Source organism: Seriola dumerili, unplaced genomic scaffold (genome assembly GCF_002260705.1).
Source record: "Seriola dumerili isolate Sdu_G_001 unplaced genomic scaffold, Sdu_1.0 BDQW01000291.1, whole genome shotgun sequence".
NCBI lineage: Eukaryota > Metazoa > Chordata > Actinopteri > Carangiformes > Carangidae > Seriola > Seriola dumerili.
The window spans coordinates 5,206,605-5,231,650 of record NW_019174546.1 but is presented as its reverse complement, the minus strand read 5'-3'; the positions used below and the strand labels follow the sequence as shown (position 1 = coordinate 5,231,650).

The 25,046-nt window shown below is 40.3% G+C and overlaps 2 protein-coding genes across 2 annotated transcripts in view; both read right to left on the bottom strand.

Annotated features, from left to right (window-relative positions):
- Positions 1-165: 165 nt before the first annotated feature.
- usp14 (ubiquitin specific peptidase 14) lies at positions 166-7,054 on the bottom strand. Its single transcript, XM_022758160.1, has 16 exons — positions 6,908-7,054; positions 5,821-5,966; positions 5,120-5,152; positions 4,902-5,006; positions 3,859-3,962; positions 3,620-3,678; positions 3,402-3,532; positions 3,208-3,288; positions 2,999-3,081; positions 2,769-2,883; positions 2,443-2,508; positions 2,218-2,310; positions 1,997-2,125; positions 1,841-1,901; positions 1,211-1,318; positions 166-1,048 (listed from the first exon to the last, which is right to left on the bottom strand). The coding sequence occupies exons 1-16, from the start codon at positions 6,921-6,923 to the stop codon at positions 903-905; spliced, it is 1,476 nt and encodes a 491-aa protein (XP_022613881.1). The 5' UTR covers positions 6,924-7,054; the 3' UTR covers positions 166-902.
- A 2,275-nt stretch (positions 7,055-9,329) lies between these two features.
- The window catches only part of rock1 (Rho associated coiled-coil containing protein kinase 1), a 29,922-nt gene continuing 14,205 nt past the window's right edge, over positions 9,330-25,046 (bottom strand). Inside the window, exons 6-33 of the mRNA XM_022757993.1 lie at positions 24,282-24,366; positions 24,028-24,172; positions 23,661-23,799; positions 22,510-22,601; positions 21,334-21,493; positions 21,114-21,186; positions 20,918-21,006; positions 20,552-20,600; positions 20,164-20,299; positions 19,618-19,709; positions 18,222-18,468; positions 17,596-17,702; positions 17,299-17,449; positions 16,273-16,433; positions 15,975-16,159; positions 15,161-15,230; positions 14,966-15,069; positions 14,612-14,777; positions 14,385-14,478; positions 14,210-14,298; positions 13,931-14,122; positions 13,667-13,832; positions 11,877-11,947; positions 11,675-11,763; positions 11,453-11,531; positions 11,053-11,314; positions 10,143-10,350; positions 9,330-9,396 (exon numbers count right to left, since the gene is read on the bottom strand). Coding sequence (XP_022613714.1) covers positions 9,393-9,396; positions 10,143-10,350; positions 11,053-11,314; positions 11,453-11,531; positions 11,675-11,763; positions 11,877-11,947; positions 13,667-13,832; positions 13,931-14,122; positions 14,210-14,298; positions 14,385-14,478; positions 14,612-14,777; positions 14,966-15,069; positions 15,161-15,230; positions 15,975-16,159; positions 16,273-16,433; positions 17,299-17,449; positions 17,596-17,702; positions 18,222-18,468; positions 19,618-19,709; positions 20,164-20,299; positions 20,552-20,600; positions 20,918-21,006; positions 21,114-21,186; positions 21,334-21,493; positions 22,510-22,601; positions 23,661-23,799; positions 24,028-24,172; positions 24,282-24,366 — 3,505 coding nt within the window. The 3' untranslated portion in view covers positions 9,330-9,392. The remainder of the gene's footprint in view (positions 9,397-10,142; positions 10,351-11,052; positions 11,315-11,452; positions 11,532-11,674; positions 11,764-11,876; positions 11,948-13,666; positions 13,833-13,930; positions 14,123-14,209; positions 14,299-14,384; positions 14,479-14,611; positions 14,778-14,965; positions 15,070-15,160; positions 15,231-15,974; positions 16,160-16,272; positions 16,434-17,298; positions 17,450-17,595; positions 17,703-18,221; positions 18,469-19,617; positions 19,710-20,163; positions 20,300-20,551; positions 20,601-20,917; positions 21,007-21,113; positions 21,187-21,333; positions 21,494-22,509; positions 22,602-23,660; positions 23,800-24,027; positions 24,173-24,281; positions 24,367-25,046) is intronic.

Here is a 25,046-nt window from a genome sequence, read left to right as displayed (position 1 = left end):
ACCTATGAAAAGCAGTCAGTCAATAACTTATTACAGAGTGTTGATGGCTAGGTCGTACACACTGTGGCAGGGTGAGCAGGAAACCTGCATGGAGAAACAAAGTGAAGCATAGCATTTTAAAGGTATAGATGTCAAAGTCTGTAATCAGTGTCAGCAAGAACAATGTTCAAGGCTTGTTGAGTAAACCATCATGGTTGAATCTCAAGTCTTTATTTAACTGCACACAGTTCACCACAAGGACAACCTGTTCTGAACCAGTTCCCCACACACTTCCCCCAAAAGAGCATTAGTGAGGTTTTGGCAGAAATAAGCTCATCTGTCACTACATCTGAGAACAATTCCAGGAGATGATGCAAGCCAAGCACTTAAGAAAAGACCTTAGATTGAACCCAAATTTCCCAGAGGGTCAACAGGTGAACAAGAGCAAATCTTTACAGTGTTAAGTGAAAACCTCCATAATACATCTGAGAAGATACAAGCCAGAATGTCAAGAACAGCTTGGCTAGGCATTTTTGTACAAGTTGATTAAATGACTAAAGAGAATATTTTGCTTTTATGATATGAGCACCTTATCAAAGGCTTTAAAAAATATACAATGTGTATAAAACATTTAATGAAACTGCAGAGCTAGACTTAAAAACCTCTTTCAAGGATCCAGTCCAGAGATCGCGTCTTGTCAATCTCCATTTTCAAAGCCCACTACGGTTGAATATTTAACACCATTTGACAGAAATTGTTTTACAAGCATCCGTGTTGGTTACAAAAAACAAACCAAAAAAAATTAAGGTAATCAGATCTTTAAAGACACCAGTTTTATTGCACATCTATGCAGACAGTGCTTGGAAATGGCAATTTGTATGTGTGTAGGATGTTGTCTTTGTCTTCTAGGAAACCTTCCACAGCTACTGTTCCTCTTCAAGTATTTCCAGCCGCCGGGGGCCGTACAGTAGAACGTATGCTATATGCCAGTCTCCACCACCAGACAGTCGCAGGATATCCTCTGGAGACACCACACTCACCTTGTCATCATCAAACTTGACCCACTCATCTATCAGAGGCAGACACCAAAGGGAAAAGGGGGAAACAGTGAGTTCCTGAACATCTGTGTATGCTTAGGATTAGGTTCCTGTGTACTTTTATGAGTTGTGACTAATACAAGTCTTAACACAAACATGCTGTATATGCCACAGTGTGAAACATTTGTGGTTACCTTCTTTTCTTTTGACCCATCCCACATAGTGACCTGATGAGCTAGAGCGTCCTTGGTGTGTCAACACAGCCTGCAGGTCGTAGTAACCGCTGTTGTTGGATCCAAGGTCTGCAGAGAAAAATCAGAAGCGTGGTACCATTCCTTAAACTTTGGATCAGAACTGACTGAAATGGACGGAAACTCCAACCTCAAATGCTACTACACTACTAGACAGTCAAGTATAGTACATGGCATTGTGGGACTATGCACTATTATTTAATTATCACTTTTGTAAAGTGCAGGCCCAACAAGCAAAGTTCGCATTTTCTAAACAGATTTATAATTAAATATTGGTGGAAAATTAAAAAACCTTAATACAAGTGTGGAGAACCAACAGTAAAACCTGATGTTGATTCAGACAGCTGAACCCGCTTACAAATTGTGCATATACACATTTGTGTATTTTTATCATGTCCATATTTATTTAAGGATTTCTGCTATTCTATGCTTGGATGAATGAATCTTTCTCACTGTATGTGGTAAAAATTTTCATAACTTCTAGAAACAATTATTGTCAAACATTTGTGTGTCTTGGGTGGAATCTGCTTTTAAAATGTGTACAGAAGGTGTCAGTGTCATGTCTGAACATACCATCAGGGAATGAGACAGGCTCATATTTCACTTCTTTTGCTGCATCTGGCTTCTTCAACAACTGATGCAAAAAAAAAACAATTGTGAGACACTGCAGAACTGTCAGTTACACTGTACGTTTAAGTGGGAGCGCTTATGCTACTAGATCGGCCTTACCTTTTGTTGCTGTTTCTCTAGCTTCTTGTCCTCGACTTCCTTAAACTTTGACCTGATTGGCAGCATTTTCTCCTGGACCTCTGTGGTGCACAGCTCATAGACATCCAGCATGAGTGGGAACTTGACATCCTTCACAAAGAGACAATACAGTATTGTTTCAGAGTTAAACTGCTACTAACAGTGACCCCTGTTACATGAGATTTTAGTGACTCAAGACAAACCTTAAGGACTTTTGCATTGACAGACTCCTTCTCTTTGTAGTAAAATCGGACCATCTGAACAGTCAAGTAGGCAGGGAGACGGCTGAGTTTTGACTAGTAGGAGAGGACGTTAAACAGAAAAAATAATAATTCAGAAGGTAAATAAATTTTAAACTCCAGTTTGCAAGTAGACAAGACCAAATCTTTCAAATGTCCAAGGGAAATTAAAGGCAAAGTAAAACTTACAGATTTTATATACAGGGCATTTCTTTCCAAGGATGGAGACATTTTCGTGATTTCTTCCTGCAGTCTCTGCAGAGAAAACACAGGCAGAAACATTAGATCCTCATTATCCTGAAGACAAACTAGCTATACCTCAGTTTGTCACATGTATGTTGTGTTCATTTCTTTCACATTGGTTAAACATGCAACATCCAAGTATAGTTTTAACATCCAAGATACCCAAGGTGCATGACAGCTTCTGAAGTAGAAACTTCAGTCATGAAGGAAACGCACATGTTCCTGTTTTTGCACACCCTGAAGAAAGTACTCAGTGTTTTTCTGATACATACCAGCCTTAGTCCTGTTGCAAGGTATTTGACCTCTTGGTTGATGAAACAACTGAGCTGGAGCTGGCTTTCCTTGCCCTTGATTGGCTCCTCCTCCTCAGACTCTGTGCATTTCATGCTGAACAAGAGAGTTAAGAAAAAGTCTGGTAGAATGATGCCACACTGCTTGGAGAGCCAAACCATACTGGACCATCTAAAAATATGTCATCAACAAAGGCACAGTGCAAGGATACGAAGTTTCAAATTCTACTCCAAAATACTGGTCGATGAAGTTCTTCTTCGCAGAGGCAGAAGCAGCTCCGCTCTCAGACTCCGTCTAAAGATCGAAAGAAACAAAACCTTAAATGTCATTTGTCCTTAATGTATCAGTTACACAGAACGTTTCATCTCGTTTCATTATAAAAACACAAGTTTAAAAAAAAAAAAAAAAAATAGGCTTTACCTCCATGGGAGTCTCTGGCTCTAGTGGCTCCAGCTTTTGCTGAAGCACTCTCATCATCTGCAGCCAGCACTCGTTCGCATCCTAAAAAAATAAAAAAAAGCAAATCATATGAACACAGGTACAGGACATATGGCATGGCTATATCAATTCCAGTGATAATAAGGAGTGGAGAACTGTGGTGAAGAGTTTCTCACCTGCTGGAGGTACTGTCCCTGGTCCCCCTTCTCAGCAAACTGTGGAAAGGCCATGTGAAGGAACTGCAGCAAAATAATGGGTGGGAGGCTGGACGAGGTCTTTTCCATGGTCTCATATAAGTCACGAAGAGCTGAGGATGCAAATATATATATAAATTCATTTTAGAGGAATTTATACCTGTGATTTCACAAAGTTAAGGATTCACTATGCCTCATACCTGCTGTGATATACTGTGATGGTGCATTTGCCCCTGAAGATCGCAGAGCACCTGAATACCTGTAAAGGGAGACAGATGTTTACAGCAGCAGCAAAACTACATAAACAACAACAAATAGGGAAAGGAAACAGACACTTAAGTGAAAGACAATGCTGATTTCAAACAATTCATTTTAGCATTCACAGCATCTCACTCTTCTGAATATATTGCTGAGATGCAAAAATAGCACAAAAACCCACCTTCTGAGGGCAGTTTTGAGCTCTGGCACAGAGCGCAAACACTGCACTGTGGCGTTCATGTAACAGGTGTTGCCCAAGTTTGTCAGCCCACAGGGCAGCTCCATCTGAAAACAACAGAGTGGGATAAGTTCCTCTACAGTTAACAAGGTAAAAACAGACACAAATAATTCCTTTCTTACATTGTATTATTAATCAACTTTCATTGTGCACAGCCTTTAATTACTGAGAAATGATAATACAGGTAGACCAACATGTCACTGGGTTTATATAAAGAGCTGACCATATCCTTCAGGTGTTCAATATTTGTAAGTCCTGTCATCCACTGCCAGTGTGATGAAGGTTCCTCCCATACCACAACTACTTAAAAATAATTGGCAAAATCTACTAATAATATTTTTCCTTTCTACATTTTCTAATCAAATAAAGAGTCCTGTGATGTTTTTGAAAATGCATCCTTAATTAACAGGCTTGTTTCCAGTACCCCCTGAGTTTCCATTAGTGCTGAGTAGCTACAGTGAGTCATTCTGCCGTGAGGAACTGCTAACACATAAAATAATTACATTTGTGTGGGTTTCAATGAAGAGCCCTAGACACTGGCAACATCACAGGCAATCAAATCAGCCAGTCTTGCTCCCTTTAAAACATGACTCTGCAATGAGGAACTGCTAATTTCCTAACTGAGATGAGACCGCAGACCAAACAGCAGCACAGCATCAGGTGACAATGCAGTTTGCGATTCATACTGCACTTTGTGTTTCTTACCTTCTGTAATCAATGGAAAAAAAATAATGACAATAACAAACACCTTGCTTATCATGACCACATTTCTCTCTGAACCACACATATGCACAAGTGATTACATGTCATTTTCAGCAACAGATGCATTCAAAAGGGTATATACTGTATATTTAGTTTATTATGTTCTCTACTCAGTAAACACCACATTGACGAAAACACATTTGAAGAGTCCACGTCAGCACGGAACGCAACAATCACCATCCATATTTGTTTTAGGCGTACTGGTAATTTCAAGGCTTACTCACCGCTGAGGCCAGCTGCTCCTCAGTCATGTCCTCCACAAACATAGGCCGGACAGCAGGCTCCTCAGGCAGGGCATCTGCTGAGCCCATCATCAGCAGAGTCATTCCCTACAAAGAGAATAGAAATACACTAAAATGTACTAATTCATTTGTTAAAATGCTCTGCGAACTAACAACTGCTTAGTACAATATATGCTTCCAGACTGCGCTTAAATACTCACATTTTTCAGTTTAATGTTTCCCCACTCATCATCCTAGAATGGAGACAAGACATAGATTAGCTCCTGGAAAACAGATTAAGGATTAGGCCACTTTACTTCTCTCAATGTCAACAAATCCCATGAAAAGGCCAAAACCAACAATGTGTTAATACATCTCTCAATACTATCCGACTACCCTACACAATTTTTTTTCCTTCTAATGAGCACAAATGAATAGATTCATTGTTTTAACAAAACTAAGTAAATTACCAAAACATCTGGGCACAATATTTTTTAATCAATGCTACTCAAACCTGAGTAAATAGTGCATTTGTTTGCCATGGATTAAAACACATTTGGTCCTCGAGTGAATAATTATGACAGCAGGATGGAATACAGTATGTGGGATCAACTCAAGTAAACTACTGTGCCCACGTTCAGTGTTATAAAGGAATATGTCAGTTCATGTTTTGGTGTGGCTTATTAATGTGTTTTAATAGTTTTTGCACAACAGAAATTTATAATGCTTTCACAAATTTTACTTTTTAGTAGGATCAGTTAATTAATAGGATAATTGTTAGTTTTTGACTTTTCATGGAATTTGTTGAAAGCTAGAAAATACAATGAATGCTGCCTTATTCTTTTATTAAAGAATAACCTGTAACACTGTATTTAACAAATCACTTCAGAACCAAAGTCTTGATTGTTGTTTACATCCGTACCTTCAGAGTGCCTCCCTTCACCATGACCTTCTGTCTGTCTGGCTGAACTCCTGTCAGGGCGAAGAGCTGAGCCTTGAAAACCATGGGTGGTTCCTCAGTGTTCAGCTCTACTGCATCAAACTTCTCTTTGCCCCATTTCACATTTACTGAAACCGAAACAGTGGAATTGCACATACCAATACGTTAGTCTCTCAGGGTAAATGCTGGAAAATAAAATAACTTTATCAAACTGTTGCCATGTATGACACAGCATCTAGTAAGGTGAAGTGAAGTCTTTCAAGGAATCGTGCAGCTACGAACTGTCCAACTCACTGTCGTGCTACAAGCGCAACATGCAAGCTCACAAATAAACAGCTGTTTGGATGCTAATTTAGTGCGATTAAGTGGCTGATTAACCATTTTTAGAAACTTACAAAAGATGGCTGTCATTTTATAATAGCAAACTCATGTTCTTTAAGCATTGTTGATCTCCAACAAGGCGCAACTGCAATAGAAAGCTTACAAACTGTACACTCATGATTTGGCTAGCTTTGTTAGCAATGCTGCCTGTGCTAGTAAAGGCGTGATTCCGTTATTTTCATCCTGCTTCCGTTATTTCATGCTCAAAATTAGACACGTAAATGGCTTAAAATAACAAGAAAACAAAGTGGCTACGCCATGCTTAGACACAATGACTTTAAATAACTACTTAAACCTCAATAACTACTTAACTGTTACATGACTAACCTAGCTAGCTGACAGTTAGCTAGTTGTTTTCTGGTTTGAGTCAGATGGCAGCTAGCATAGCCGGCTTCACCCTACACATCCTCTTAACACCGCTAACAAACCGCAACACGGTTACAGCAGTGCAACAATTTCGTATGTTCTCCTGCGTAAAATACTGTTTTTGAAATAACTTCACCAGTGGCCTAATAGGGCTGAAAGACTGTCTGCCACCGCTAGCATGCTAACTGCATATCACGCTAAAGCTAGCTAAGCTAACACGCTAATGTAATTTGCGCTACTGCACTAAAACACGTGTAAGTATTCGAGTTCTTATTGTCTTTGTCCGTGGCAATGAATGTGCTGTGTTAAAATGATATCATACCTGTAAACACCGGCATATTTGGCAACCTTTTACTTCCTCAACTCTTTATTTTTTCCTGTTTCAATCCACCGGGGCGCGAATGAAGAGTTGGCTAGTTCTCAGTCTGAACTTCATTCAAACAGAATGACGCTGCAACAACACGCTGAGAACTTATCGATGCGCTCTGACATCTGCCAGCCACCCTGCTGCATGCAACACACCCAGACTAAACACACCCAGATGATCTTTGCCCAGATCATTTGGAGACGCATTGATTACAGTAGTTCTGAGAGTCAGGGTTGTTGTTACTGATGGATGGTCAGTCCACAACACTCCGCACAGGTGATCATTTTCTCACTACATAAAAAAACCCAACCTGATCCTGTGTATTCTGTATAGTGTGCATTGTGGATGGATTAAACTGCTGCTGCCCTATTCTTATATATATATATTCTTATATATATAACCCAAATTCCTGTGCAGTGTGTAGATTTTCCACACAGCAATACTACATAGACACACATAGACATAAATTACCAAACATTAACTGTTTGGTAATTTGATTAAGCACATACTCATTAAGAATATGCAATAAGTAAGCAAAAAACAGAATTAATGAAAGTATCTGGAAAGTAGTTTTTAGCAACTAGAGCCTCTTCAGACTCGGCCTCAAGATTAGAAAATAAAACAGAACCCATCTTAAGGCCCTTCAAGTCAGATATTGTTCTTCTGCACTACATATCCCTAGTTCTCAATTACATTAATACAAACCAGTTGGCATAGTTAAATCTGGAGCTTTCAGAGCCCTGAGGACAGTTGTCCACTTTGCTTCAATAGTAATCTAGTTTTGGGATGGTTCCATGTATGGCCTGATAATAAAATATGAAACCAATGATTAGTATCGGCAGTGAAAACTAGTATACAATGAATGATAAAGATATGTTTATTGACATATCCATCAGTGCGGACTCCAATGCAATTAACCATGCAAATTATCCAAGACAAGAGTAGATCATAGTTCCAGTGCTTTTTTTCTTTTTTTAACTGAACAAAAAGTTACAAATGAAAAGATTGCGGAGGTATTCCATAATCCTTATGTCTCTCTTATTATATACACTGTAGGGGGGTCTGCATTAACGGGACATTACCTTGTTAGAGACACAACTTGTGAGTGTTAACAAGGACAATCATTGACACAGGTAGGCTCACTTAAAGTACACCATCCCAAAATTTGTCATACGATATGAACCGAGTCTGGGGACTTCGTTTTGACACGCTAACTCTATTGCAATGTGTCCATAAAGAGGTAATCTAATATATATATTTTATATACTCAAACCAGAGAGAGTAAGTTCCGATAAAACCACAAATGTGTGGCGATTTCTTAAAAAATAAATGATGGAAGAGTTAAGATTTGTCTTGTTTTGGAGAAAAAAAAAAACAAAAAAAAACAAACAAACAGATATGGCAGTAAAATCAATATCCAAACGTTAAGGCACTAGGTGGGCCAAATGCTACACCTGTTTAGTCTTCTACAAATAATTTACAATTCAAACAGTGCAGTTTTACATTTTGTTAACTTAATGTTTTCCTTTTGAACCATTTATCTATGAATCAATGTAAGGCAATACATTACAAAAAAATAAACAATACAAGAAACAATATTACAATGTACCAAATAAACAGAAAAAAAAAAATCAATTAAGTTTCAGGACTCCTATATGCCATTACAATGGAATATTCCTTATGGCTTGGAGCAATAAAAATAATTATAATAATAAAAATAATGCATAGACTTGTGATGATCTTGCATGCTCCTCACTCAATACTCAAAACATCTAATACTTGTGTCCCAATACTCTGTCCAAAACCTGATAAGTGACTTGCAGAGTGATAAGAATAAAGGCAAAAAGGCCAGAACATTAGATGAAGGCATCAGTCTTTTTCTTGTAGCTGGAAACAGAATTATGTTTGCATCTAGCTTGAGTATCTGTCAAGGTGGGGAAAGAAATTACAAAACAGATATTCATTTTCCACCCCTGAGACACAACCACTCACTGCAGATCTGAAATCCCTGTATGACAGTACCTTAAACTGAACACATACTTGCAGGAGTCCCAGCAAAACCCCCTTTTACCTTGCCGTTTCCATCAGAACTGTCATATAATATGAAACACAGAATGGCTCCATGACATGAGTCCCTCTATATCGCTGCACTGTCCATGTTTAGTTCAAGACAAGTGTGCCATCTTCTGGTAGAAATGGAGAGCTGCAAGTTTGTTGAGTTGGATGATGGTTTTTTCTCTTGAAGAAAGGCGGTGGAGGGGGGAGGGGGAGTTCAGGCCTCTTAATGTCCATGATGCCTTGTGTCTGACATGTGTCCAGCGCTGGTTATTTATTGATTTTTTTTTTTTTTTTTTTTTTTTTTTTTTTTTTTTTTTTAAAATTGAATTTTCTATGTAATACAGGTTTCTCCGTGTTTGAGGATGAGGAACGGTTCAGATGGTTAGCTGAAAGAAAGAATAGAGACAGATGTCCAGTAAAAGAAAGATAGTATCTTTACCATGGTTAGTAAACCCAATTTAAGTCAACGCACAACAGAAAAGCTTGCTTACAGACACTGCAACACCATTAAGACCTTTGCATCATGTTTGACGCGTATTGTAAAATCCTTAATGTGGACCATTCTAACAAGAGTTGTATAGTAAGTTAGTTACTGAGCCCAACAACACATTAGTGCCAATTAGAAAAACGAGAATCCCAAGTGTCAACTGGAAAGAGCCCAGGAGTCAAACAACCAACCAACCAACCAACCAACCAGGAAGTGTCTCGTGTTAGAAGCACCCAGTAACACAATTAATAAATAGACAAGTTTAAAGCTGTAGACAAAAGTCTTAAAAAAAAAAAAACGTTAACACTTCTGAAGAAGTTCCTGTCAACAAGTGCTGGATGTTGTGTCTGCTGCTTGGAGGCTGGACTGCGCTCTGCTACAACACAGGAGACAAACAGCAGGTCATGTGACTGACTTGACCACATCTTAGCCCACCAGATGGGATAAAATAAGACTTTTGACTGGAGCACACACCCTCACTTACTGCCTAAAATAATATTACAGTGCCTTATTGTAGGCCATGCAGTTCGCCATAGCTATTTGAATATTAGTGACTGAAAAAAAGAAAACATATTTATACGGAACCAGAGTAAAACACATGAACAGCTCAAAAGCACAGAAATTAGTCCCAAAATGTATAGTTACCTCAGCTTTCCTGTATTGCTTTTAGGGTTCCTGCGGAAGGACTGGTTTGGCCCAGAGCGAGTGGACATAGAACGAGGAGAGGCTCTTGAAAATGTAGATGGTGGGGTCTTGGGAATTTTCTTTCCAAGGTGACCAATCCATTTCTTCTGTTCATCTTGGGTCAGGGCCAGCAGGAGCATGTCCCGGGCAGAGGTTACGTCGTAATTTACTGTAGGGGATGGCATAAAATGATGCTGATCAAGATGATAATCTGATAAACATGACATCTCAAGATTTTAAAGCTGCAACTGAGGATTCTTCTCATTATCAATTAATCAGCCTGTTATTTTCTTGATTAATCGATTGTTTGTTTGATCTATTAATTGTCAGAAATTGTGAAAAATCGCCATCACAATTTTACCAAGCCCAAATGATATATTTCAATTGCTTTCTTTGTGGAACCACGAGTTCGAAACCCAAAAAGATTCCTTTTACTATCATAGAAGACAAAAAAAATCAGCAAACACTTAAGGAAATGACTGAGCTCTTATCAAGATTATTGCCGATTAATTTTCTGTTGATACACTTATCGAACATTCATTAAACTTCTACTTCATGGTTAAATTTTGCTGAAAACTTCCTCCTCAAAACCAAATTAAAAGAATTTTAGGCACCATTAAGAACATTAAGTCACAGCTAAATACATCTTACGACATAAAATAAGATTTTTCATTTCCAATGTTTATGTAATATTAAGTTATAAAAGCGGCAAATAACATGTGTAACTCAAACTCCTCAAGAGTCATTGTGAATCCCACCAACATTTTAACAGTCATGTCAAGATTAGGGCTAAAATATCTACTGTAGGTGTAATATATGCTATAAATCATCACAGCTTAGATTAACAAGAACAAGACTGTGGTCAGGTTACCTTTGCAAGGAGCAATAACATCCTCCTTTTTGTCGAGGTGGTCCTTGTGGCACTTGACGTGGCAGCGGCGACACTCCAGAGCTGGAGGCGGCTTGAAGACGTGCCACAGAGGCTTGGCGCAGGCCTCACAGTTTGAAGGGAAGTGATATAACGTGGGGATGAACTCGTGGCCTTTGTGTGGGAGACAGTTGGTCTTGTCGCCCTGAGGGACCGTCTCCATGTCCGCCTCCTTCCTGCACTCCCCCTCGTTGGCATACAGAATCTGAATACAGACGGAGAAAAAGAGCGTCTCGTCAGAAAAATAACTTGACATCAGAAGTAAATGCAGAAGAGGAGACAGGGTTGGAGGGCAAATTTTAAAAATCTAGAGACAACCCCAGGACAGGAAAGAGCCTCCTACCTGGAATATCCTTGGAATCTCTTCTGTCTCAGCCCGGTACACGTCTCCTTGAGTGACTGGTCTCACATGAAATAGTTTGCTGCACAAGAAGATACAGAATTAACAATTAAATATCATAAATCTGTCAGCACTAATGATCTGTAACATAACCTCTGTAGATTGCTCCTTTTGACTGTCATAATTTTCAAGAAAAAAGTAAAGGTCAGGACAAAAAATACTTACTCGATATCTAGTACCATTGAGGGGTTGGACTGTTCCTTATCCTGCTCGTCATTGTAGAACAGAATCTTTTTACTGCTCACCACCACATACTGCAAATATTAAATAGACAATGAAAGGAAGGCAGATATTGTCCAAGGGGCAGCATAACAAAGTTTAACAAAATTCTGGTAAACAGAGGAAATTCCAAAGAAACACAACACACCTGCTTCTTCCATCCGTATCGCTTGATATTAGCACGATTAGGAATGGACAGCCAGCCCTCCAATCTGGATTCTGAAAAGTAGCCCAGTCAAAAAACACATCAATGGAGTGTATGTGTGTAACCATGAAGTGATTAAATCCAAACTCAACTGGGGGAAAAAAAAAAAAAAAGTCAAATCACAAAGGTCATAATTGTTTCATAACACTAGACGAACCCCTCAAGGAGTTCTGCCAGCATTAAGGTAACTGCACTGGAGTAGGTGACAAGGGATGAGTTTAGAGATCCCATGCTGCTGCTGCTGCTACACATTCCCCATGCAGGAGGAAAATATTTCATAGTTAAGTCCTTCCTACAGCTTGTTAACAGAGCATGGGCGTTTGATAATTTATAAATGTTAATAACTCTATAATAACAGTTTTGCAGCAGGAATTAGTGTTTATTTTCATCCAATTAGCTTGATCACTCACTCCTTTAATAGAAACAAACATATGTAAACATTATTCTGTGGTCAAATTATGATTCTAAGTGCATGCAGCTGAAATAACACAAGCTAAACAGGACAGTGAACTAAGAGGGGCCTGTCTGCTAAATGTGCCATTGTGAGGGAAATCTTTGTGTCCAAAACGAGCAGTACTACTAGGTGAACATGCCGACACAATAACACAAAAAACAAAAAAACAATAGTGTTAAGTGTCTGAAGCACACAGTGCTATGAATTAAAAACAGCCTTTTCAGTTTCAAGACACATTTTGAAAGGTGCTGAGAGTGATGCGGTAAACCTTACACAGGGTGTAGTCAGTAAACTCTGTTCTCATGTGGTCATTTTACCGTTAGGGCAGACCATGTGACATTAAGCAAAGTCACTGGCAGCAGTGACCTTTAACATCCTGTTAATGTTAGTCAATGAATTTTGTTGCTCAGACTGTTTCTGACAATTCATAAATGTCATTTTAGTTCCCACTCAATAAGGCTTCTTTCAAAAGTGTTTCATGAATTCCCCCAACAGAGATGGCTGTGTCACCTCTGGCAAAAGAACACTTAAGAAAATCAGGGGCAAAAGGACAAAACACACAGCAGCTGCAACGCAGGCCAGGCAAGAGGGGGCTCGTCCACTCAGTTACTCACAGAGGGAAAGGAATAGAAGTTACAAAGATAAGAAGAGCAAGGAGAACCAACTGGACATGAGGGAAATAAAGAGAGAATGGTTTAACCACAGACACCAGCAATACATGAAAACAGACCTAGAACGAGGCACATTCGTATTCATGTTAGAAAAGATGAGTTCATCACTCATTTTGAACAACCGTTACTCAACATATGGTGGAAAGTACAGCAGCTGGACTTTAATAAAGCTATGATTGCCTTGGCTTTCTAACTAAATGTACTAAACCTAAAACCAAAGGCAACTGTTGAACAGTGTCTTACAACCTCTTACTATGTTCTAAATATGTAGAAAAAAAGTTTTAACTCCCTAAAGGCTTAAATTACACACTGCACACAAAGTAACAGAACTAGGAAACGCACTGATTTCAACAAGGACAAAAGGTTTTACCTGAAGTAATAATTAAATGTCAAAAGCACCAAAAAGGTAGCATCTCTCAAAGAGGTAATAAAAGAAATCCTAACACACTACATTACAGCAATATACGAAGAGGAATATAAAACTATGGCCATTTCCTAACTGTGAAGATACTACTAAAATTCATTTCCAAGACTTTTTAGCTGCAGAGGAATCCTGTGGTTGAGATTTGTGTTAGTGGAAGCAGCGGTGTCCGTGGTGGTGACCTTACCTGCGATGTTGCTGTCTGTCTCATCTGTCTGCAAACTGGTGACACTTGAGTTATCCATGCGCTGTTGCAGGTCGTTCAGTTTCTCCCGAAGCTGCTCGATGTCGCTCTCCTTGCTGTCCAGCTGCATCTGCAGCTCGTTGCGATATGTGCATTCTTCTGCTAGTTGCTGTTGGCGGGAAAGTGAAGAGATTTTGGTTAAAATCAGGGGGTACGGGGGAGGTCCTACATAATTATTCTAGCCTCCAGCACCCTGAGGCAACTTACCGCTTGCATCTCGCTCAACTCCTTCTGATACTTGATGGCCATGTGGTTAAACTTCTCCTTCTCCTGGTTAAGCTCTAGCTGAAGCTTGCGGTTCTCCTTCTCCTTCTTCCGGAGGTCGGCAGTGCTGCCCTTCTTCTTCTGGTCCAGCTTCATGTCCTTGCGGTTCATGATCTCTGCCAGCTTGTTCACCGCCTGACAGATTGAGGGAGATAGATCAGCCACCATTCCTCACATGCATTACCAGTGTTCACCGTCTGGACTGAAAAGGTCCATCTTTACCTGAGTCTTCAGTGTGCGCTCATTGTTGAGGACCTTCTCATAGGTGGCCTTGATTGTATTTGCAATCTCCTCCTTCTGAGCTGCATACTCTGTCAAGGAAAAGACAGTCAAGCTCGTACAATAGCAGAGTTACAATATAGCAGGGAAAAATAAAAGCCAACAAAAGGTGTGGTACCTTCATCCTGAATATGAAGCTTCTCATTCAAATCAGACTTCTCTTTGCTGAGGTTCTCCACATCTTTGGTCAGAGTTTTATTGGATTCTTCAAGCTGCACAGAAATGTGGAATTTATTTATTTTCCTGATTAAACTGATTAATATTGTATCTTGTATCCGCAAAACGTTGTCATGGTGGAGGGACATAATAAACTACAGTTGGAGAGACACTTAAGGTTTTCCTCACTCGTGCAATGGTAGCTTCCTTTTCCCCGATCTCCTGCTTATGTCTAGTCACCGCCTTCTTGCTCTCCTGGCTGAGCTCAAAGTACTGTTCCTCCTGAAGCGCCCGAGCAAGCTGCTCTGACTCGGCCTTGGTCACCGTCAGATCAAGCTGGGCGGACAGGGAGTCCCTTTGTCCAGGACGAAACAAATTTTATACGTTAGTTAAATAAAATCCTCGTCGTCAGACATCTGACAACAACAAAAATTTGAACAAACAACAGAGCATTAAAACATTAGCTGGTCAATTATGAATATTTGGATGGTTAAATCTATGAGTCGCATGGCTGCAATGGCTGAAGAGAATTCAGTTTCTTACCTTTCACTGCACAACTCATGCACCTTTTTATTAGCCTCTTGTACCTGCCGGTTCCTTTCCTCAATCTCCTCTTTTAGCTCCTTGACCTGAGTTTTGTAAAGCGTCTGAGGGAGGACAGACAGGTCATTTAGACCACAGCGTTTACACTGAATAAAGTGGGCAGAGGCAGTGCGGGACTGAGAGACTTGTACTTACAGAAAAATACTGTTCGGCCTCAAGCTGGTCCTGAAGTTCCCTCATCTGTCCCTCGTTGCCTCTGTATTGTCTGGTAACAAATCAACAAAAAAAAACATGAGGTAACTTCATTAAATCCATGCATCTGACCAACTTTACACTCTCACATGTTTCTGCGCAACACTCTTTAGCCAGGCAAACAAAGCCAGACTCTAAAAAGTCAGCCGCTGTTGTGAGTGCAACTAAAAGCACAACCCAGCAGCACTGGCTGCTCTGCTCGCCAGAGGATTAGCCACAGAGTGGATGGAGCTGGACTCAGAGTAAACCCTAATCCTGTGGTGTAAACACGGTCACAGAACAGCTTTGGCATAGTCACCCCCTAAGCTGGAATAATAGCACCTATTTGAAAATAGCAGTCAATTGTAGAGCAATTTACGCCCCGACTTCCAAAGAGCATTACTGGGCAGTGCAACAATAACAGAAAAGTAGATCTCCTGGCTGGAGTTGCTGCCAGTTTGTTTGAGAGTAATAATAACAACTGGCACAATATCACAGGTAACCTCAAATGTTCCTATTTTCCTAGAAAACCTAGAAGGGTTTATTTTATGCACATTAAACTAGACTATGTCTGGTGCAATGTAAGAAGTGGATGGACTACATGTAGTACTATATAATATACAATATATATATATATTTAATATATTTATATATATTTATATAATATATATATTATATATATATATATATATATATATTTAAATTAATGGAAAAATAAGTAATCAATTTTACTGACTGAGATTTTTTTTTTACATTCTGATGCAGAAAGACCACTTACTTGGTCAGCTGTGCCAGCTGGAACTCCAGCGAGCGTTTACTCTCTAGTGCTGTGTTGATCTCCTGTTTGAGCTGCTTCTCCGAACATCTAAGACGGTCCACCTCCTGCGTGCGGCTCTTCAAGTCATTCTGAGCCAGGACACGCTTGCTCGACTCCTGCTCGACCTGTATCCGCAGATTCTTCACCTGGAGGAGGAGGAGGAAGACATAAGAGAGGTGAGGTTGCGCACACATGCCATACACAAGCATCTTTTCTTTGATATAACTGAATATTATAAAAGGTGAGAGGGATCACTTACCTCATCCTCCAGCCTTTCCTTTTGCTTCATCAATTGCTCCATCTTCTGCACAGACTGCTTGAGGTCAAACTCTAGCATTGAGCACTGCTTCTCCACCTCCACTACCCGGCTCTCAGCTCTCATCCTCGCTCCATTCTCCTCAGACATCTTCTGCTGAACAGCTGGAGAAGCAAAATGAAAGACTAACAGTCAACTCTGTCCTACTGCCACCTGACACAATATCAAGCAAACCGAACATCTTGTATTATAATTTAAATGCTCTGGATGCTTGGTAATCCTGAACTCACCCTGACCATTGCATCTGTCCAATATCTACCAAATCTGGAAGTTCCCTTCCATGTTCAATGACTATATAGAAGAACACTGTGTGTTCTGATCTTTTATCAATCTCCGAGTATCACTTTGAATAAATGTGACAACTGGATTAACACAAAATCTGATTATCAGCAGCTAAAGCACATTTTCTAACTAATTTTCTCTTTTTTTTCTTTTACCAACCACATGTTCTGAGCTCCGTTTGTTTCAAAAGAAACCTTGTGTTCTGTAAACTAACAGTGTGATTTGAACCTTTTAAAATATTCAGGACTTGTAAACATGGACAAGGATGGAAGAACATCAGCATGGAAGAAATCTGACGAGTAGAAGCTGGAGTCTCTTGCAGTATACACTAGGTGAAAGGCAGGAAATCACCTGGACAGATCATCATTCTACTGCAAAAACTGCTTTAGAGTCCAGCTTTAATATACAATGAGGCAATGCCCTAACACGCTGACTGGCTGACTGACACTCCTTGAATTCCTCCTACCCAAACAGCCCCAGGCGCTGAGTCTGATCAGATTGTAGAAAAGAAAAGACAAAGCAGGAAGAAGGTGATGGAGTGAGGTAGAAGTTAAATAACGGTGGAAAGGCAATAAAAATTAAGAAAGAGAGAGAAGGCAAAGTAGGATTGTAGAGAGAAAGAGAAAAGGGATCAAAGCATGGCGAAAAAGAATGAGTAGGGCATGCTCTGACATAGGACTGGCATACCATTCATGGCAGCTGATTTGGCTTCTTCAATAGATTCATATTTGTCAGTGAGCTGTGCCCGCGTCACCCTGTGCTCAGTCTGTTCCTGCTCCAGACGCTGCTGTAAGGTCTTCAGTTTGTAGTTCAGGTCTATCTCCAGGTTGTTCTTTTCCTGTTGTGGGATGAGGGGTGGGGGGGGTGGTCACAACCAGGCAAACATGAAGCAATCTGAACACACCACTCTCCATTTGTCTCATTTAAAATAACAGCAATTCTTAAAATTGCATGAATCCTACTACTGCTGCTTCTTGTGTATACCTTCTCCAGGTTATTGCTCCTCTCCTGGGCTTGTTTACGTTCTGCCTCCACTTTGGAGAGGCTGAGCTTCAAGTTTTTGTTATCCTCTTGCAGCCCTGCCATCCTCGCTGAGAATCGAAAGATAAAGACAAACAGTCAGAATCATGGTTTATGACAAGTTGGTATTTTCAGTGCAAAATCTGTTTTTTTTTTTAAAGCCATATTTCATAGTTTCAGTCTGTGTCATATTTCTTTGACATACAGTTTGACTTAAAATGAGTTCAGTATCCCTCCACCCCAAATAACTTATGACTTTCAAATCTTGTTTCCCATTAAAAGATAAACAGTTGACGGATAAGCCAGAGATGGATTTGGCTGCTGTCAGTGCTTCTATTTATGCGGCTGTCTCACGTCTGAATGAGAGTGAGATTATTAGTCTTAAAGAGTGATTTGGAACCACACAGAGTTTGTATTTTATACACCCCTGCATGGCTTTGTCTTTAAAGTCAGCTTTTCACTCTGTTGTGATAAACATCAAAATCAGATTTTACAACGTAAAACTGGTTAAGCGTGTTTTTTTTTGGAAGTGTTTTGAAGTGATTTGATTTGCATGTGTCAGTGTCATCATTTGTGTGTCAGTGGGTCACCTTGCAGCTCCCTGATCTCCTCTGATCCCTGGCTGTAGTTCCTCCTCTCCGAGTCCAGGGTGCTCTGAACGAGCAGAAGGTCCTTCTCCAGCTGGGCCTTCTCACCGTCGGCTGCGCGGCTCCTCTCCTGCAGCTCTCGGTTCAAACTCTCCAACTGGCTCATTGACTTTGCCATCTCCGTGTGGCTCTTCCTCAGTCTCGCTGCCGTGTCCGACTCTGCACGCAGCAGGTCATTGGCCTCCTCCAGCTGCCAATCATAATAGAGAGGTTGAGAAGGGATGAAGCCAAATGCATTGTCTGCGTCTGTGCACGTCAGGGTTTACCCAAGGTTTCTGGAGGGCGAAAGCGCTGTCGGGGCGTTTGGATATCGTGCATTGTAAAAATATAACTCTCTCATCATTTTGGACCATTATCATTAAAACATTTATAAAGACACAACACTGGTTGTTTTTCACAGTACACTCAGACATTAAGCAAGAAGAACAGTGAAATAAATATGCTCACTGATGAAGTGAGCACTATGTCCTTGAGTAATCCTTCAATATTTTTGTGAGTTATCGCAGTGTGCGCCACAGTTAATAGCACTGGCAGACAAGACTTGTACTGAATGGATACAAACGCCAATTTTCTCATCCATCCATAGCCATCTGACAGCGTAACAGCATTTGGCTGTTTCCCCAAAATATTTGTTCGGTTGGACGTCTGCAGACAGCTCACTTTCCCTGTGGCCACAAGTCAGCTGACTGAGTTACTGTAGCGAGTCTATTCTCCTCTCCCTCTCATTCCTCTCGCCTAATTATTTTCACTGACATTAACATTTTTCAGACTTCAGTCTTTTTGAGTTCATCATCTGTGACTGACGTAATTCTTGGCTGTTGGACAGATTTCCTCCTTGACTCAGTTCTGCAGTGAAGAGGAGAAGCTAAAAACTCGTTCTCACTCATCATGAATTTATTTCCTCTGTTACAACATGTCACACCGGCCACCAGAGACTCCTGCGAGTTACATTGGACTAACGAAACACTTTTAAAGGTTGATTAACTCTGAAAGATTCACTATAGACAGACTTGAAAACTCACTAACCCATAATGCTCTGAGAGAGACCATAGTCACACCGGTTCTCTCTCCGTTCTAAAAGGAATATCTGCTGTAATGACTGAACACATCTAGTCCTGATATAGTAAACAAACCCCAGTTTGTTTGAACGAAAGTTTCAGAAACAAACATACATACTTAGGGCCATATTAGGGGCCAATCCTTTCTGTCCAGAGCAGTTGAGAACTGTGAGCATAGTTATTTCCGTTCATTGGGTTTAGGCCCTTTGCAAAAATGTCTAGGAGCTGCAGTGAAGACTTATAATGGCAGGGAAAACCCTCCATGTGCATGTGTTCTGTACCTGATTCTGCAGCTGGGCAATCTTGTCATTGGAGGCCTGCGAGTTCTGGCTGATCTTCCTCATATCTTCAAGCTGCTCCTTTAAAGTTGACACTAGAAATAATCAGACAGGAAATGAATTAGACAGGGCTTCATTTACAGTCCTATTTCAAAGCCAAACAAAATAACAACTGCAAATTCCTGATGAAAATGATGTTAAATTGTGTGCAAAGTATATCACGTCTTCAATTTTAGCAGCTCCCACCTTGTTAATCCACTTAGTGCTATCTACTGTAGGAAGTCAATGTGAAATTCAGAGAGACATGTGCATGGTTTAGCACTTAACTAGATCTGTAGCTAGCAGCGAGCAAAGTGTGTGTGTGTGTGTGTGTGTGTGTGTGTGTGTGTGTGTGTGTGTGTGTGTGTGTGTGTGTGTGTGTGTGTGTGTGTGGGGGGGGTTCACACCAGGATACCAAGTAATCCATTTGGGACATCCGTCTTGGCCAGATCAAATGACACTGAGAGGATGAAGGCATTACCATGTAATTAAACTATGTTCAAACTTTACCCTCATTCTCCAAATTGCGTCTCTTCTCCGCCTCCTGGTCAGCTTTTCTTTGGTACTCGGTGAATCTGTGCTGCAGCATGATCTTGTCCTTCTCCAGCAGAGACACGCTGGCCTCTGCACTCTTCCTAAGGTTTGCCTGTGGCAAGGAACAACAAAGTAGCTATCATGTGGCAGGCACAAACCAATCCTTAATCCTTAGCCTCTGATTGTAAACAGTCATCTACTCAATTTACCAAAACATTAAAGCTGTAGCTTCAGTGTACGTTTTCTTTATATGGGATATAATTGCAAAGCTGCCACTATCAAGAAATTAAAATTGAGAGAGAGAGAGAGAGAGAGAGAGAGAGAGAGAGAGAGAGAGAGAAAAAAAAAGGTGTTAGAATTTCACCTCTTCATCCAGTTCTTTCATGATCTTGTCAATCTTGGTGTTTGACGTCCTAGAAGAAGAGTTTGAGAAAAAATACTTAACAACATTGAATGTCTCTTAAAACAAGTACTGTGGAGGGTACATGAAAGTCTGGTTTCCTCTCTATAATAAAATAGTGATGACAATTTATCTCTGGCCCTTTTTGTATTTTACAGATATCACAATTTTACTTTTTATACAGGTTCTCATTAAGCCTCAATGCTCCTTCCCATCTCCCTATAACACCCTTGTTTATCAACCTGTCTCAGAAACCGAAGAATTTACATCAGGTCTTTAGTTTGACTAAGTAAACCTTTTTGTGTATGAATAAATGACCCGGTTGCATACCTGCATTTCTGCTCCAACTCATCCTTCAGCTGCATCTCACCGTGGAGCTGCTCCTCCAGATGGTAGATTCGTTTCTGCAGGTTTTCCAGCTACACAGAAACAGACCATTTGAATGCATGATCAAGATGGAAAATTGGTAAATAGTCTACTTCTTCTTAAGAATACTTTTTCTTAAAAACTGTGGTCTTCTACTCACATGACTCTTGTCTTCCTTCGTGGAGCTGCTACGTTTGTCACTGGTCTTTGTGGTGGTGGAGCTGCGCAAAAGGCTGGAAGAACAACACTTTTTTTTTATAACTACAACAAATAAATTAAAACCTCTTCTCCACATAAAAACTTAAAACTGCCACTATTTCTTCAATAAATTACAAAGTATAGGCCTGGACATGGTGTGCAGCAGTATCTGGCAGACTTACTGCTGATTGCTGTAGTAAGTGAAGCCCACGAAGGGGAGCTGGTTGCCCACAAAGGCCTTTGGTATGGGAAAGGTCTCCTCCTCTCCCCGATCCTCCTCAATGTCGTCAAAGTTACTGGTGTCAATGTCACTGCTCAGCTCAGGCACTACTGGAGCAGCCGCTGCACGTGGCACAAGGAGATGGAAGATTCATGATGATACAGGAAAAAATAGGGCCTTCACAGTTCAGTACAGTTTGTTCTGTGTGTTAAAGGTACAGTACATGATGCAAAAGCCTCAAAATAAAGATTCAAAACAACTGAAGCTCTTCAAATACACAGACCATCTCTGAACGGCACTGAAATCTATGTTATTAATGTTCTCTGATCTGATGCTGTTAAAGTTCACATCAGCGATCACAGCAGTAAAATAAGCCTATAATTTAAGTAAGATCAGTTAATGTTCATTCTTCATCATTCAATCAAACTGTAATGATAGATACAAGTATACCCTTAACTTGTATGATCACATTAGGCCTTGAAAATGCTCAGGTTTATTACACATTTTTGACATTGACTTTTTTTCTCCCTCCCACCACTATCACTGTAAATAGATAAGTAGAAATCTTTTTTTTTGTATCCATCATTGCTGCATTTTGAGTTAGATTATCTGGGACAGATAAAAGACAGAAACCAATGTTTCAGTTTTCTCTGCAGAGTTTTGCTGGATCACAGATCTCTTTTGAAACTCTCTTTAAAACAAGGGAAACCAGCCAGCTAGCAGAGCTGATCAGCCAGTGGAACGACAGGGGTGGCCAACACCAAAGTGCTGACTTCAGCCTAGTGAAGTATTAAATATAAAGCCACTAAAGGACTGACTCTAGCTACTGGATTTAGCTCTACATTTCTAATCTCTCTCTGCTCCAGTGTCAATCCCAGCGCATTAACATTTGCATTGAACTGCTTCCCCTGTTGTTGGCCTCAAAAACGCTGTGCTGCCAATTATTACTCTGAGCAGGAATCACGTTTAGTCTTGGATAGGATGCTGAATGAATGGCTCGTCTACAAGAATTTCCTGCAAATGTCTGTAGTAGGTCAAATGGAAAACATGAACGCAGGCTGCATGATTGAAATAACAGGGAGCAGACATGGGAGGTGTGAAAGTAATCGGTGGCCTTAGCGGTGAAAAATGTTCTTACTTTCTCTGATGTTCTCCCATGTCCACTGGTCATTCTTGAAGAAAGGATGCCTCTTGATCTCATCAACACCGTTACGGCCAAGCCGGACTTCCCTGTAGAGGTCAGAGAGAACAGGCTTAGTTTGATACTTTATAATTTCAACAGTTCTATGTGCAGAGTTGAAATCCAGGACAATTTCTGTGCCCGAACTTAGAGATACTTTGTTGATATGATGCTAAAAACATAGCCTAGCGAGCTGTAGGCTACAAGCCAGACAGATGACGGCTGTAGCGTTCCAGAAAGAAAAGAAAACCAAATCTAATAAATTCTAAATGTGAATCTTGACAGTTGACTTGAAAGGTTCAAATGGCCAAACTCACCCTTTCCTCAGTCAGAGACCGCAGTCTGGTAATTGTATCCAAGTCATAAACCAAAGCCATAAACAATATCCGATATGCATATGTTTCAAACTTTTCAGCACTTGTTCCTCTGTCGGTCTCTAAACAGCGGATGTGGCCTGATAGGCCTACTGTTAAATGATTGCCAAATTAGTCCAAAAGATCGCAACCATGATATGAGAGCAAAAAGTGCTTTTTCAAAGTAGCATAGCCACGTGCACACTTCGCTGAGCCAGAGTGTAAACAAAGGTTTTTATGAATAAAGCAGGTCTACTTTATTAATACAAAATATAGGATTCCTTGTGGCTGTACACATACATATGCAGCCATATTCTTGCTATGTGAATATGCAGTAGACATATAATTATCTTTTTTTTTTATCTATTATCTTATCTTAACAGCCCCAGCACCGCGGCGGAGAACTTTCATCCGTGGGTGGGTGTGTGTGTGTGTGTGTCTGTGTGTGTGTGTGTGTCTGTGTGTGTGTGTGTGTCTGTGTGTGTGTGTGTGTCTGTGTGTGTGTGTGTGTCTGTGTGTGTGTGTGTGTGAGAGAGAGAGAGAGAGAGTGATTTTAAAAATAGTAGTAGAAGAAAGCAGGGATATCTCTTCTTGATGCATAAAGGCACAGCTTCTTTGGTAGTATGAACATTTCTATCAGGATTCTTTCCACAGAGGCTCCTCTACACCAGAAAACACTTATCACCTAAACAAAGACAGGCTCTACAGATAAGGACCCTCTTCAATGATCCAGCACTTGTTCTGTGGTTCTCTAACCTGTCAGTCAGGAAAGCACAGATGAGATTCTTGGCATCGTTGGAGATGTCGCTGTCTTCAGGGAAGGTCAGGGCGTTCTTGTGGTTCATAATTTTGCTATAGGTCCCCACCAGTGAGTCTGCATAGAAAGGAGTGTCGCCTGTGCACAACACAAGACCAACAAGAGTCGGTGGTTACTGATCATTACTATCGTTACTCATCATCACTAATCATTTTTATGTTTTATATTGTAAGTAAAAGGTAAAAATGATCAAGGGTTTTTGTTATGATTTATAAAAAAAGAGCATATACTCCACATTATTAGTAAACTTATAATTGGTAAAATTACAAAATCAACCCCAAATTGTTGACTTTTTCAGAAACTCACCAACTAGCATTTCGTACAGGAACACTCCCACTGACCACCAGTCACACTCTCTGCCATAATAGCCATCTCCTCCTTGGGATTTCAGTACCTCAGGTGAAATGTAGTCTGGAGTTCCCACCGCTGTGTCGCATCGTACCATACCATCCTGAGGGGAGGGAAAAAAACATTAAAAATATTCTGCTGGAATAAGGAGTCAATCAAAGTAACTGGAGAGATGTTAATCATAAAGCAAACTACTGATGATATTGTGATACCTTGTTCATTTTCATGCAGGTCCCAAAATCTGCCAGTTTTAAGTGGCCTGCCTTGTCTAGCAACATGTTATCAGGTTTCACGTCCCTGCAAAAAGTAAAAAATATGCATCATATCAAACACATATACACAATACATCAAACTCAAGCATATATCAAGAACTGCAGCACTTTGCAGGAGTGTTTGTGTGCAGTTAAGATTAGAGCATTTGGGAAAACAGCTCTCCAAATGAGAGCTGTCTGAAGGTGCTACACTCCACTGCAGCGATAGGTCAGATGTAATGAGGTATGAAGGGAGCTGGGAACTGAGGGAGCAGAATTTATGTGTTCTTGAAATTTCCTTTCGCTACAACTTTCAGCAAGCTAATGGGAAAACAGCAGAGAACTGTTTAATACAACTGTCAAAGTGTGAATCTTTCCACCACGGCAGCTGTGCACAGAGCTTATTGTGCAGAATAATATCAGTAACCATTTAATAAAAAGGGGGGAAAAATATTTCATGGCTGTTGTGTAGAGAAATAATATCATATAAATGTGGTGCCACCTAGTCCAGAGATTAATGCCCCTAGTGCTCCAAGAGATACAACAGATCCACGACCACCATCGTGGAATGAAACTGAATGAAAACAACTCTAATAAATAGTTTAAATCTCCTTTAAATCATTGCTGAAAGAAAACAACAGGAATGAGAGAACAATTCATTTAAAAGCCTCTCACAGATTCAGGCAGAGAAGAAGCAAAGTGTTATTTTTTGGTTTATAGCATAAA

Bases quoted from the DNA above. Each gene is read 5' to 3' on its own strand.
- usp14 (XM_022758160.1), bottom strand. The intron at 5,007-5,119 runs GTGAGTATTTAA...TTCTCTTTGTAG, and splicing joins GAAACATTAAACTGAAAAAT to GGAATGACTCTGCTGATGAT. The intron at 2,509-2,768 runs GTATGTATCAGA...TTTTCTCTGCAG, and splicing joins TTGCAACAGGACTAAGGCTG to AGACTGCAGGAAGAAATCAC.